The following is a 15204-nucleotide window of genomic DNA, read 5'->3' on the forward strand; positions in this document are numbered from 1 at the left end:
CCATTTAGCTAATCTCTGTCTTGAGAGTTTTAAGCCGTTTACATTTAGGTCTCTTATTGAGATAGACTTACTGATTCCTATAATTTCATGGTTTTTCTCATTGCTTGGGTTGGGTGATGTTTTCCATGTTTCTATTATGGTTTTGCTGAATTGGACATAATTGATCCATGTTTAGCCCTTTTTTGTTCATCTTTTGGTCTCTATTTCTTGAGCCATGTCCTCACTTTCCAGAAATACATCTTACTAATAGGTTGATTAATGTTGATGTTATCAGCTATGAAGTTAAATATTATGAAGAAAGGAGAGGGGAGGAGAAGGAAGGGCTAAATAAAAGGAGAAGCAAGAAGATAGGTGAATATTGGGAAGAAGGAGAGACAAAAATGAGATTAAAAAACTGATCTTACTAAAGAAACCCATGAGCACAGTTAACTCAGATGAGAAATAAAAACCTCTAGACTGTTTTTAGAGTAAAGGTTAATATAATGTATTGTATTGGAGCATTTTCTTTTTCAGTTTTCTAGTAGAGGATATTGTCAGTAGAAGGGATTGTTATTGAAAGTTGGTGACTCTTTAAGTTCTGCATTTGTTCTGTAACCAGAATGTTGGACTGTTGTTTATCAAACAGTGCTGCAATCATTTTAGTGACTTTTCTCATTCTTGAATACCAAGGACCGCTGTTGACCACCTTTGGCTTTGCAGTCTGTAGGTCAAACTGGTTTTCATTTGTTGCAGAATGCTCTGAAATTTGTATACCTTGTGTGGCTAACATCTAAAGCAGAGCAGTCTCCTGAGTTTGCTCTTGTGTGAGAGAGGAAAATCTATTACTGGAGGACTTTCTCAGTGCTTTCTAATTTGTTTTTTTTTAAAAGTAATTTTATTAAATTATTTTTTTGAAAGTAATTTTATTAAATTATAAAAGTTTCCATTTACGCCCCTCTTCCCAACACCCTCCCACTCCCCCACCTTCCTCCTCCCTCTTTGTCCCTAAGGGCAGTCAGGGTTTCCTGCCCTGTGGGAAGTTCAAGTTCCTCCCCCCTCCCTCCAGGTCCAGGAAGGTGAGTATCCAAACAGATTGGATCCCAAAAATCCAGTATATGCAGAGGAAACTAGTCCCAGTGTCATTGTCAATGGCTTCTCAGAAAGACTCCGGGCCAGCCACATTCAGAGAATCCGGCCACATTCAGAGAATCTGGTTGGATCACGTGCTCGTTCAGTCGCAGTCCAACTGCCCTTGGTAAACTCTCATTAGATCCGACCCCTTGTATCAGTGGGTGATAGCATCCCTCGCAGTCCTTCGTCATTTTCTTCCTCCTTCTGCTCCTCATTTGGACCTTGGGGGGCTCAGTCCGGTGCTCCAATGTGGGTCTCCGTCTGTATCGCCATCCATCGCCAGATGAAGGATCTATGGTGATAAGCAAAATATTCATCAGTATGGTTATGGGCCAAGGCCGGTTCAGGCACCCTCTCCTCTGTCCAGAGAACAATCTGGGGATCTCTCCTTGGACCTGGGATCCCATATATAATCAAGTTTCCTATAAACCCTAAAATGACTCCCGTAGTTGAAATATATTCTTCCCTGATCCCATATTCATCCTTCCTCCCTTCCCCCCATCCCGGTCAACCGAGCTTTCTCCATTCCTCCCCTACTCCCTTCTCTCTAACCCTCTCCCCTTCCAACAACCCTCCCACCCCCCACCCCCCCCATGCACCCAAGGTTACCTGGGACTCTTGACTATTTCCTACCTCCTGGCGGATAGCTAAATAATCTTCATCAGGTTCGTCTTCTTATTTAGCTTCTCTAGGATCACGAATAATAGGCTCAAAGACCTTTAAATTATGGTTAGAATCCACTTATGAGTGAATACATACCGTGTTCCTCTTTTTGGGTCTGGCTTACCTCACTCAGTAAAGCGTTTTCTATGTCCATCCATTTGCATGCAAAATTCAAGATGTCATTATTTTTTACCGCTGAGTAAAACTCAAATGTGTATATGTTCCACACCTTTTTTAACCATTCTTCTATTGAGGGGCACCTAGGCTGTTTCCAGGTTCTGGCTATTACAAATAGTGCTGCTATGAACATAGTTGAACAAACGCTTCTGTAGTATGTTCGGGAATCTCTAGGGTATATTCCCAAGAGAGGAATTGCTGGTTCCTGAGGGAGGTTGACTCCCAGTTTCCTGAGAAACCCCCACACTGATTTCCACAGTGGCTGCACAAGTTTGCATTCCCACCAACAATGGATGAGTGTTCCCCTCACCCCACATCCTCTCCAGCATAGGCTATCGTTGGTGTTTTTGACTTTAGCTATTCTGACAGGTGTAAGATGGTATCTCAAAGTGGTTTTGATTTGCATTTCCCTGATCGCTAAGGAGGTTGAGCATGACCTTAAGTGTCTTCTGGCCATTCGAAGTTCATCTGTTGTGAATTCTCTGTTCAGTTCAGTACCCCATTTTTTAATTGGGTTAATTAGAGTTTTAGTGTCTAGTTTCTTGAGTTCTTTGTATATTTTGGAGATCAGACCTTTGTCTGATGAGGGGTTGGTGAAGATCTTCTCCCAGTCAGAAGGCAGCCTTTTTGTCCTACTGACAGTGTCCTTTGCTTTACAGAAGCTTCTCAGTTTCAGTAGATGCCATTTATTCATTGTTTCTCTTATTGTCTGTGCTGCTGGGGTCCTACTTAGGAAGAGGCCTCTTGTGCCTATATTTTGTAGACTACTTCCCACTTTCTCTTCTATCAGGTTCAAAGTGGACGGATTAATGTTGATGTCTTTAATCCATTTGAACTTGATTTTTGTGCATGGTGATAGATATGGATCTACTTTCATTTTTTTACAGGTTGACATCCAGTTATGCCAGCACCATTTGTTAAAGATGCTTTCCTTCTTCCATTGTATACCTTTAGCTCCCTTGTCGAAAATTAGGTGTTCATAAGTTTGTGGGTTAATATCTGGGTCTTCTATTCGATTCCATAGGTCGACTTCTCTGTTCTTATGCCAATACCAAGCTGTTTTCAATACTGTAGCTCTATAATAGAGTTTGAAGTCAGGGATGGTAATGCCTCCAGAAGTTCTTTTATTGTATAAGATTGTTTTGGCTATCCTGGGTTTTTTGTTTTGCCATATAAACTTGATTATTGTTCTCTCAAGGTCTGTGAAGAAGTTTGATGGGATTTTGATGGGGATTGCATTGAATCTATAGATTGCTTTTGGTAGAATTGCCATTTTTATTATGTTGATCCTCCCAATCCAAGAACAATGGAGATCTTTCCATTTTCTGGTATCCTCCTCAATTTCTTTCTTCAAAGACTTAAAGTTCTTGTCAAATAGGTCTTTCACATCCTTGGTTAGAGTAACCCCAAGATATTTTATGCTATTTGTGGCTATCGTGAAAGGTGATGTTTCTCTGATTTCCCTCTCAGCTTCTTTATCCTTTGTGTATAGGAGGGCCACTGATTTTTTGGAGTTGATCTTGTATCCTGCCACATTACTAAAGGTGTTTATCAGCTGTAGGAGTTCTTTGGTAGAGTTTTTGGGGTCACTTATGTACACTATCATATCGTCAGCAAATAACGAAAGTTTAACTTCATCCTTTCCAATTCGAATCCCCTTGATCTCCTTATGTTGTCTTATTGCTATTGCTAGAACTTCAAGCACTATATTGAAGAGGCATGGAGAGAGTGGACAGCCTTGTCGTGTTCCTGATTTTAGTGGAAAGGCTTTGAGTTTCTCTCCATTCAATTTGATGTTAGCTGTCGGCTTGCTGTATATTGCTTTTATTATATTTAGGTATGATCCTTGTATCCCCAGTCTCTCCAACACCTTTATCATAAATGGGTGTTGAATTTTGTCAAATGCTTTTTCAGCATATAGTGAGATGATCATATGGTTTTTTTCTTTCAGTTTATTTCTATGATGGATTACATTGATAGATTTGCGTATGTTGAACCAGCCCTGCATCTCTGGGATGAAGCCTACTTGATCATAATGGATAATTTTTCTAATGTGTTCCTGGATTCGGTTTGCCAGGATTTTATTGAGAATTTTCGCATCGATGTTCATGAGTGAGATTGGCCTGTAATTCTCTTTCTTGGTTGTGTCTTTATGTGGTTTTGGTATTAAGGTAACTGTAGCTTCATAAAAGGGGTTTGGCAATGACTCTTCTGTTTCTATATTATGGAATACATCAAGGAGTATAGGAATTAGCTCTTCCTGGAAGTTCTGGTAGAATTCTGCATTGAAACCATCTGGTCCTGGGCTTTTTTTGGCAGGGAGATTTCTGATAACAGCTTCTAATTCTTCACGAATAACAGGTCTATTTAGATTGTTCACCTGTTCATGGTTCAACTTTGGTATATGGTACTTATCTAAAAAAATGTCCATTTCTTTTACATTTTCCAATTTTGTGGCATACAGGCTTTTGCAGTAAGATCTAATGATTCTTTGAATTTCCTCTGTGTCTGTGGTTATGTCCTCCTTTTCATTTCTGATCTTATTAATTTGCACGTTCTCTCTCTGCCGTTTGATTAGTTTGGATAGGTGTTTGTCAATCTTGTTGATTTTCTCCAAGAACCAGCTTTTTGATTCATTGATTCTTTGGATTGTTTTCTGTGTTTCTATTTTGTTGGTTTCAGCCCTCAGTTTGATTATTTCCAGTCTTCTACTCCTCCTGGGTGAATCAGCTTCTTTTTTTTCTAGAGCTTTCAAGTGTGCTGTTAGGTCTCCAATGTGTGCTTTCTCCGTTTTCTTTATTTGGGCACCTATTGCTATGACCTTTCCTCTTAGCACTGCTTTCATAGTGTCCCATAGGTTTGAGTATGTTGTGTCTTTGTTTTCATTAAATTCAAGGAAGACTTTAATTTCTTTCTTAATTTTGTCCTTGACCCAGGGGTGATTTAGTAGTTGATTGTTCAACTTCCATGAGTTTGTTGACTTCCTGGGGGTAGCATTGTTGTTGAATTCCAATTTTAATCCATGGTGATCTGACAAGACACAGGTGGTTACTAATATTTTTTTGTATCTGTGGAAGTTTGCTTTGTTACCGAGTATGTGGTTAATCTTCGAGAAGGTTCCATGAACTGCAGAGAAGAAGGTATATTCTTTCCTATTTGGGTGGAGTGTTCTATAGATGTCTGTTAAGTTCATTTGATTCAATACCTCCAATAAATCTCTTAATTCTCTGTTTGGTTTCTGTCTGATTGACCTGTCCTTTGGTGAGAGAGGAGTGTTGAAGTCTTCTACTATTAGTGTGTGTGGTTTGATGACTGCCTTGAGTTCTAGAAGAGTTTCTTTTACATATGTGGGTGCCTTTACATTAGGGGCATAGATATTCAGGATTGAGACTTCTTCCTGATGCGTTTTTCCTGTTATGAGTATGAAATGTCCATCTCCATCTCTTCTGATTGATTTTAGTTTGAAGTCGATTTTGTTAGATATTAGAATGGCCACACCCGCTTGTTTCCTAGGTCCATTTGCTTTGAAAACCTTTTCCCAACGCTTTACTCTGAGTAGGTGTCTGTCTTTGTGGTTGAGGTGTGTTTCTTGTAAACAGCAGAATGTTGGATCCTGTTTTCGTATCCAATCTCTAAGTCTGTGCCTCTTTATAGGTGAATTGAGTCCATTGATATTAAGAGATATTAATGACCATTGGTTGTTGACTCCAGTCAATTTTTTGGGGGGTAATAGAGTGTATGTGTTTTCCTTCTTTGAATTGTGCTAGTGAAGGGTCGCTAGATGTCTGAATTATTGTAGTCAGTGTTGGCAATGTTGGATTCCTTGGGATGTAATTTTCCTTCTAGTATTCTCTGTAAGGCTGGATTAGTAGTTACGTATTGTTTAAATTTGTTTTTATCCTGGAATATTTTGTTTTCTCCGTTGATAGTGAACGAAAGCTTGGCTGGGTAAAGTAGTCTGGGCTTGCATCCATGGTCCCTTAATTTCTGCAGTACCTCTATCCAGGACCTTCTGGCTTTCTTGGTTTCTATAGAGAAGTCTGGTGTAAGTCTGATAGGTTTACCTTTATAGGTTACTTGACCTTTTTCCTTTGCAGCTCTTAATATCCTTTCTTTAATCTGACTGCTTTGTGTTTTGATTATTATATGGCGAGGGAATGTTTTTTTCTGATCCAGTCTCTTCGGTGTTCTGTATGCTTCTTGCACCTTCATAGGAATATCCCTCTTTAGGATGGGAAAGTTTTCTTCTATAATTTTGTTGAATATATCTTCTGGACCTTTGATCTGCAATTCTTCTCCTTCTTCTACTCCTATTATTCTTAGATTTGGTTTTTTTATTATGTCCCATATTTCCTGAATGTTTTGTGATGAGAATTTGTTAGATTTGCTGTTTTCTTTGGTCAGGGCGTTTATTTTGTCTATGGTGTCTTCATAATGTGAGATTCGTTCTTCTATCTCTTGTATTCTATTGGTTAAGCTTGATTCTGTAGTCTCCGTTCGTTTACCTAGATTTTCCATATCCAGCCGGCCCTCGGTTTGTGTTTTCTTCACTGCCTCCATTTCAGTTTTCAATTCTTGAACTGATTCCATTACCTGCTTGATTGCTTTTTCTTGGTTTCCGAGGGTATCATTTACGAATTTACTCATTTCTTCAAACTTTTTGTTATATTTGTCTTCCATTTCTTTACTCATTTCTTCCATCTTTTTGTTTTATTTCTCTTCTATTTCTTTAAGTGAGTTATTCTTTCCCTGTTTAAGAGACTCTATTGCTTTCATAATTACACTGTTTTCCACTTCTTCCGGACTAGGGCGTTCAAGTCCTTCTGTCTTAAGATCGCTGGGATCTGGTGTTTTCATGTGGTTTTTCAGATTGTTGGAGGATTTCTTGCCTTGGCGCCTGCCCATCTCTTCCTTCAGATGCTCTCCAATGGCTCTTCCCTCCGCTGGGTCTTCTTCTACTGGATTAGTGCCCCTTGCTATCCAGGAATCACTTTGCCTGCAGTCTTAGCTTGCTGCAGGCAGGCTATCAGAACAAAGGGACTACCTTCCCTTTGCACTCACCACCTGCCCCTGCCCGCGGTGCCCACCCAGGCTGAGATGGAGGCCTTTAAGCCCCGAAAAAGGGAGAGAGGAGGGGAGGGGTTCGAGGCCGAAAGCTGGGATGGCGTAGCAGGAGAGAGGGATTAGCTGGGGGAAGCTGCCCCTTTGGAGTAGCCAGGGAGATAAGGCTGGCGGGAATATTGTGTGTACTTAACCGGACTAGTATGGTGGTCAACACACTTACCCTTCCACAGGATCAGAGCCCCTTGCTGGTCAGAAGACTTCCTGCCTGCGGTCTTAGCTTGCTGCAGGCCGGCCATTAGAACAAAGGGACTCCCGTCCCTTTGCACTCACCGCCTGCCCCGGCCCGCGGTCATTGCTTTCTAATTTGTAAATACTGTTTGGGAGGAGTGAGGCACTGGGGAATGTCCCATGAACCAGCCTTCTTGAACTTTCAGTCCTGAGAATGTTTATTGTCACCCTGAACTGCCTCCTGACTTGTGGTGCAGGGCTCTCAGTCTCAATTGTTATTTTACCTCTTGCCAGAGAAATCAAGGCCATTGTGTACCTCCAAGTTCTTTGCCATGTAAACCTCCTGCCACCCTATGTTTTCAGTGTGTTAGAATGTAATTTCCTCAGGGACTGTAGTTGTGTATGCCCAGGCTCCTCAATTTGTATTTGTTACTCCAAGAGGAGCATTTTCTCAGATATTACCCTTTGAAGAGAGGTCATGACTCTCTGAGGTATGGAGAGTGTCAGAGTAAAGTTCTTTCTCACTGGTCACCAGGCATCACTTTCACACCAAGCCTAATGTTCCAGGCATAGAACTGACTTTTGGTTTCTTTAAGCAGAGCCACCTGGCTAGTGTGTAGAAGAATCTTATCTTCTCCCACACCCCAAGCTGAGTGGACATATCTCATTTTTGCTGGTTGACTTACTGTATTTTTCTTGATTATTCAGCTTTCCTTTGGTCTCCTTTGTGACTACAGCCCTCAATATTGTTTATCCGTTGTCTCCCTGACTTTTCCCAAGTCTACTGTCATTTTGTTCTTAGTAACTTAAACACATTTTATGTTTATTCTTTCTTTTAATCATAAAATATGCATAACATATACTGTTTTATCCATTTCTAAGTTTACAAGTCAGTGGTACTATCTCTACATTTAAAATGTGCAACTGTCACTAATAATCTTGAATTTTTCCTTTCAGAAAAAGAAAATTGTACACATATTGCCCAATAAGTCTGCCATTCCTTCTTGCACTCAGATCCTAGTAATGACTAATCTGCCTTTTGTCTCCAAACTTGAGTCATCTGGGTACCTCATATATGTGAAACCATTAAATATTTGTTTTTCTGTGTTTTACTTAATTTATTTAGCATTATATTTTCAGTGCTCATCAGCATTATATTATGTTTGAGTCTTATTTTCTTTATTACAGTTGAGTAAAAGAAATTGTGTACCTCATATTTTGCTTATCCATTCATATGTTAGAGTTGCTGTTGGGTTGTTCTCCCTCTGGCTTCTGTTTGAATACTATTGCTACAAACATAAATGCACACATATCTATCTATTCAAGTACCAATCTTTAGTTCTTTTTGGTAGGTACCCATGGCTAGAATTACTGGTGTAGATGGTTATTCTGTGTTTAATGTCTTCAACCATTGTCATACTTGTTTGACATTCATACCAACTTCGCATTGAGAGTTCTGGTTTTTTTAACTGGTGTTGAGCTCATCTTTTTAAGTTTTATCTTAGAAACTGTGTGTGTGTCTGTGTCTGTGTGTGTGTGTGTGTGTGTGTCTGTGTGTGTCTGTGTGTGTGTGTCTGTGTATGTTTGGGTTTAGACGTGTGAGATTTCCCTGGCAGCAGAATTCTAGGAATTGTGAGCTGCCTAACATGGGTGCTAGGTACTGAATTCAAATCCACCACAAAAGTACTATGTGTTCTTAATGACTGAGCCATTTCTGTAGCTCCTATACTTGGTATTTTTTGATGTCATTTTTTTCTTTTATTCTTTGCCAGTAACTATTCTAATGAGAAATAAGGTACCTACTTCACTTCTTGAAAGACTAGTGGTGCTTATTGATTATTTGTAAATATTCTCTAGAGAATTTTCTCTTTAAGTTCTACACCTTTTTTTGAATTGGTTCTTTTTTTTTCATCATTTGTTATAAGATGAAAGGATTCTTTGTTAATTTTTAATCAGATAAATGACTTGGAAAAAAGTTTTTCCCATTCTGTGAGTTACTATGCCTTTAGTGTTTTAATTTTGAGGAATCTTTTTTATCATTTATACATTGAAATTATCTCCATATTTTTTTCATATCAACACATCAATGCCACAATGAATATTGTGAAACTTTTATTCCATTATACACCTTTAACTTTCAAATAGAGTCCTGTGAGCTTATGTGAATTAGCTTTTGTATATGGTATAAGGTATCCGTTCTTTTACATGCTTATACCAGTTTTTACAGCACCCATTCTTTGAAGACTATCCTTTCTCAAATGATTGTGGCACTCTTGTCAAATGGAGGAGTTTATTTCCTACTCCTCTCATCTATACTATCTGTCTTTATCTCAGTAGTATATTGTTTCAATTAACTATACCTTTGTAGTAAGAATTGAAAATTGGAAGTTGAGTTTTATAACTTGTATCTTTCTTCCAAGATTAGTTATTTGAAGTTATTTATGATTTTATGTGAATTTTAGGATAGGTTGTTCTATTCCTGCAAAATTTGTAGTTTAATAGCAATTATTGAATATGTAGGTGATTTCAGGTAGTAGTATGCAAATCCTAACACAGTAATTCTAAAAGTTCAGAAATGAAGGCATATTTTTTATTTATGTCATTTCAGGAATATGTTATAAATTTTATTGACCCAAGGCTATACTACCTTGACTAAAATTCATCCCTAAACATCATTATTTTAATAGTATTATTAGTAGAATTTTTTTAAATTTATTTTTTAGCCTTTTTATTGTTAACATACAAGCACAATGTGTGTGTTTGTGTGTGTTGATTTTTGATATCTAAAGCACTGTGGAATGTAGTTACTGTAATTTTAGAATATTTCTGGCTAGCCAGTGAGCTTCCGGCATCTTCCTGTCCTTTCTTTTTCAGTTACTACCATGACAGATCTGTACTACCACAGCTGGGAAATACTTGCCTACTTGTTTAAGTAGCAGATACTCATTTTCCAGTGCCATAAGATCTTAGATTATCTCATTCAGTAAAACAAAATGAGCAAGAGTTATTTGTAAACAACAAACCTTACTTTGTCTTCTTTCTTATTTCTTAGAAATGCAGCTCTGTCACTTTTTTCTTCTTCTATATAATTGAGGCATTTTAACTTTCCCAAAATATGTTATGTTTTACTGCAGCTGTAATGCTAGATCTCCCCCCCACACACACACCAGAAAAAAAACAAAGAGAAAACAGGTTTCCTCTCCAGTTAGCAGTTTGCCACTGCCAAATTGCTGTTCTTTTTATTTCATGCCAAATACACAAGTATATACCTTTGAAAATATTTCACCTTTTCATCTTCACAGTAGAGAGTGGTAGAATTGTGTTATGTCGTTTCTTAGATCTCTTAAGCAATTTCAGAGCATCGGAGTTCCCTGTGTTTAAGTTCCCTGCTTTTTAAACTGGGCATTTGGTAGGGAGTCCTGGAAATGGCTGTAAATTAATGACACAGTAAGGATCTTCCTAGTTTTGTCTTGTTCATAAAGTACTGTTGTACCACACTGTATAACTATTTTTGGATTCAGATTAACCAAAACTATACTATAGTGATTTAGACAACTTAAAATTTGCATAAGCTGAAAAAAGACAATATAGATAAATCTTTCTTTTGCAACTTTCAAAAATCTGATTCAGTGAATTGAGGCTAAATGATGTGTGTATAGTGTGCAGAGTGAGATGAGGTAATTTAATGATTTATGTTATGAAGAATTATTAGAGGAAAAGTAGAATTTGAATGCTAATTAAAAATGGGAATTATATTCTTTTCATAGGTTTTTATTTATACTTATTTCTGTCTTTTATGCCAGTAAGTTATCTTCTTGAGTCAAAGGATATAGTATTACTATTCTAGGCATACCTTGTAGTTCAGCCTTATAGTTAGAATTCTTATCAGCTAGCTCTTATTTGTGAGAAGTAATCCCAGGAAAGGACTTTTGTTGACCTAGTTTAGAATGCTTGCCTTTTTGTCACCAAGGAGTGGAGCTTACTTCTTCTGACCAGAGAATGATTACTTCATTAAGCAAGGATTGCTCATTGTACAAACAATTATTTGAACTATACTTGCTTTAAAGATCTACCAAGAAGTGTCATTATATCTCTTTAACAAGATTATGTGTCGTTTATCCATTTTTGTACTTTTAGAGGAAAAAGACTTGATTAGACTTTAAAATAGGTAGACTAGAATGTGTTTAAGTCATACTCGTATATGTGACCTTAATCTTGATTCCCAGCACTTCATTAAAAATAAATTTCAGAAGTTAAAAAAAAGCAGTCAAATAACACTGTTTCTGAAAATGTTAATGTTTTTCACAGTTAAGCAAATCATTAAGAATATTACTTGGTATCAATATAAATTTCCACTAAATACCTTCATTAGTATAACATGCTAAAAAAAACGTGAAGTAAGTAGGACTTTTGCTTACTTGTTTATTTTCCCTCATGATTTTAGGGTGTAGTTCATCATGGAAGACAAGGCATGGCTTCAAGAGCAATTCTGACTGTGACAGTGGTACTTTTTCTTAAGGGTCAGGGATCTTTTTGACACAGGGTCTCATGTAGCTCAGAATGGCCTAGAACTCACTGTAGTACAAGCTGTTCTCTAGTTGTTCTATTACACACAGCAGTCTTCCTGTCTTAACCTCTTAAATATTTTATTTTTTAAACTTAATAGGCCTTGGCCAAATGACTGACAAAATGGGAGAACAATAGCAGATCTCTTTAAAATGTTTGTTATGTAAATGAACTTTGATATCATGCATAAATTTTTATCTTTTAAAGGAAGGTGCATCTGCCCGTAAGACTCAAACTCCTGCAGCCCAGCCTGTACCTAGACCAGGTAAAAATATAAAGTTTAATTTTTTTCTAGATAGTCATAAAATTGAATGTATTTGCTATGTGGTCATCTGAAGAAATCATTGTTTTACTTAAAATATATTACTGAAAGGCCATTTTTCTTCAAATTAGTCACCAGTATTTTTTAAGCTGGTCTTAAACTGTGGTACTATACACAAAATCCTTATTAAACTTTCCCAGCACCATTAGTCTTTATATTCTTAGCAGAAAAACAAAAAAGTTAAAATACTTTACAGAATCTCTAAAGTCTATATTTTTAATATTATTTATTGCCCTATCTTTTTCTTAATTTGAGTTAACATTTTGAGCAAAAGTAACTTAAGGAAGGGATGCAGTTTATTATCAGAAGTTTCTGTGGCAGGAACTTGAGGAAGATAGATGGTCACATTGCATCCATGATCAGGAAGCAGAGGGAGGTGTACAGTGTGCTAGATTAGCTTTCTCTTTTTCATGTAGTTTGGGATCCTAGTGCCTGAAATGGTGTCACCTACATTCAGGGTGGGTCTTCTTACCTTTGTTACTGTAATTTAGATAATCCCTTACAGACATTTCCAGAGGCTAACATAGTCATTATATTCTCTCAGACATAATTGGAAGCTTGTCTCTTAGGTAATTTGAGATCAGCCATCACAGAAACCATCAATGAAATAAGTTATGGGACAATGTATAATAGTATCATGTAAACTTATGCCATGAGGACATTAGTTTGAGTAATTTGTTTTAGTTGAAGAATTAAAGAACATTTTTAAGATGATTGTGGGGTTTTTTTTTTTTTTTTGGTTAAGATTGGTTTCTAAGGCCATTTTCATGTATTCCTTTACTCAGCAATTCTTTGAGATTCATGATGTTTTTAGTTGTGAACCTAGCCTTTAAATGGCAAGCCATCTCGCCAGCCCAGATACATGATATTTTATGTAAATGTGGATTCGTTTTTCCTACAGAAATTCAGAATGTGTTGGTGAGAGCACTTAGAAGTTCCACAGTCACTTTTTAAAATATTTGGTGAGCAAGGGTACTATTGAAGTTATTTTAGCACCTATCTCTTCTTCTTGGTACCTAAAACAATTTTTGCTGATCCACATAAAAACAATATTATATTCATAACTATTTCTATGTTATCCTTGCCAGAATTAAAATAAAATAAACTTTCTAGGAAGAAGAAAAAGTAAGTAGAAGTGACAGATGACTCTGAGTCCAAAGAATACTGTTCATGAAGGTAGAGGTACATTATAGAAGCAGCTAAAGCAGCTGTGTAGCATCTTTGGAAGGAAAGAATGTGAAGTTGTGGCTTGTCAATCTCATGAAGGTCACATAAGAGATTTAGAAATTGCAAAAGAGGTAAAATAAACAGAACTGTAAGAATTCTCATCTAGTTTTATATTCTGTGAATTAATGTAAGGTCATAGTTTCTCTAGACAAAGGAATAGAAGGAAGTTGCTGATAATGTAATGTCATGTTACCTAAGTGTGATGTGTGTAGAAATGGAAGTTAAGGATATTGATGTTTAAATGTGAAATATCCTATTAGTCTCATGTATCTGAATACTTATTTCTCAGCTTGCGATAATGTTATTTGGGGATGTTGTAGAATCTTCAAAAGTTGAAGAAAGGCACCCTGGGGGCTTGACCCTGAGGCTTGATATCTTGACCCCACTTGATATTCATTGTGTACCTACTGAGTGTGGATGCAATGTGTTTTCTCCTCCATGCCTCCCTTGTCTGCTGCCATGTCTTCCCTGCTAATGGGCTTGTATGTATCTCTTTGGAACTGTAGCCCCAAATAGACCGTTTTTCCCTTAGATTGCCTTTGTCAGTTTTTTTATTTTAACAGTATGTTTGTGAGTATGTGTATGTGCATACTGTGCATTCCACAGAACACACATATAAATCAAAGGACAATTTAGGGTAGTTGTTTTTCTGTTTTTACTGTGTGAGTTCTGGGGATCGAACTTAGGTTGTTCTGCTGAGCCATCTTGCTCTTGTCCAGGGTAGTTTTTTTTTTTCTTTTCTTTTTTTCAGAGCAGCAGGTTGATTATGAAAAGAAGAAGGTTGTGTTCTATTAAACATAATAGTCATATGTGAAATAATCGGGTTCTGAAAATTTCAGCTTTTAATATCCTATGCTTCTTTTTCATGTGTTCTACCCAAGTACACTGAAAGTTTAAATAATAGGAGGAATTAAGTCTAATCTAAATATAATATCTTAGATATTGCCCTGCCCGTACATTTGAGATTTCTTCTTTCATTTATTCCTTTTGGTCTCTTTTTCTCTCTCCATCCCTACTTTCCTTCCTCATTCCCTCCTCCCCTCCTTTTTCTCTCTTTTAAGTGCAGGGTATTCTGTAGCCTAGACTAGCATTAAACTCAGTATATAGCTGATGTTGATCTTGAACTCTTATTTTATTTCTTTTTAAAACAAATCTTTTCTTATTTTACATACCAATCCAAGTTTCCACTCTCTCCCCTCACCTTTCCCCTACCCTATCCCCCATCCACTCCTCAGAGAGGGTAATGTTTCCTATGGTGAGTCAAAAAGTCTGACATACCACTTTGAGGCAGGACCAAGGCCCTCCTCACCTCCCCCACCCCATATCTAGGCTGTGCAAGGTATCCCTCCAAAGAGAATGAGCTCCAAAAAGCTAGTTTAGTGCTTGAACTCTTAATCCTTCTGTCTCAAGTGCTGTCATTTCTAGCATACACCATCATGCCTTGTGTTTTATTCTCTTGGTTATTGCTGATTTGAGATAGAGTCTTGCTTCACACTTGATCCTCCTGCATTACCTTTCTTAGTACCAGTACTATAGACATGCTTTATTACAGTTGGCATCATTAATATTTTGTATCCATATGCCCATAGCTCTTACCCACCATTCTGAAAGAAATTTAGATTTCAATAATGACCTTAAGAACCAGTTTCACTGGATGTTTGTAGGTTGGAATCTTTATTTGTCCTAATTATTTTTGTGAGTACTTTTTTTTTAGAATTAATTTTTATTTATTTATTTATTTATTTATTTATTTATTAATTAAAAATCTCCACCTCTTCCCCGCCTCCCTTTTCCCTTCACCTTCCCACTTATCCCTCCCCACCTCCCCCTGCCTCTCTAGTCTTAAG

General features: G+C 37.3%; 1 protein-coding gene across 1 annotated transcript in view; it reads left to right on the forward strand.

The window, feature by feature from the left end:
- The window catches only part of Cdc73 (cell division cycle 73), a 127303-nt gene that overhangs the window by 67362 nt on the left and 44737 nt on the right, over positions 1-15204 (forward strand). Inside the window, exon 11 of the mRNA XM_085688149.2 lies at positions 12016-12073. Coding sequence (XP_085544275.1) covers positions 12016-12073 — 58 coding nt within the window. The remainder of the gene's footprint in view (positions 1-12015; positions 12074-15204) is intronic.

The sequence above is a fragment of the Myodes glareolus genome, chromosome 5 (assembly GCF_982192425.1).
Source record: "Myodes glareolus chromosome 5, mMyoGla1.1, whole genome shotgun sequence".
In the NCBI taxonomy this organism is placed as follows: domain Eukaryota; kingdom Metazoa; phylum Chordata; class Mammalia; order Rodentia; family Cricetidae; genus Myodes; species Myodes glareolus.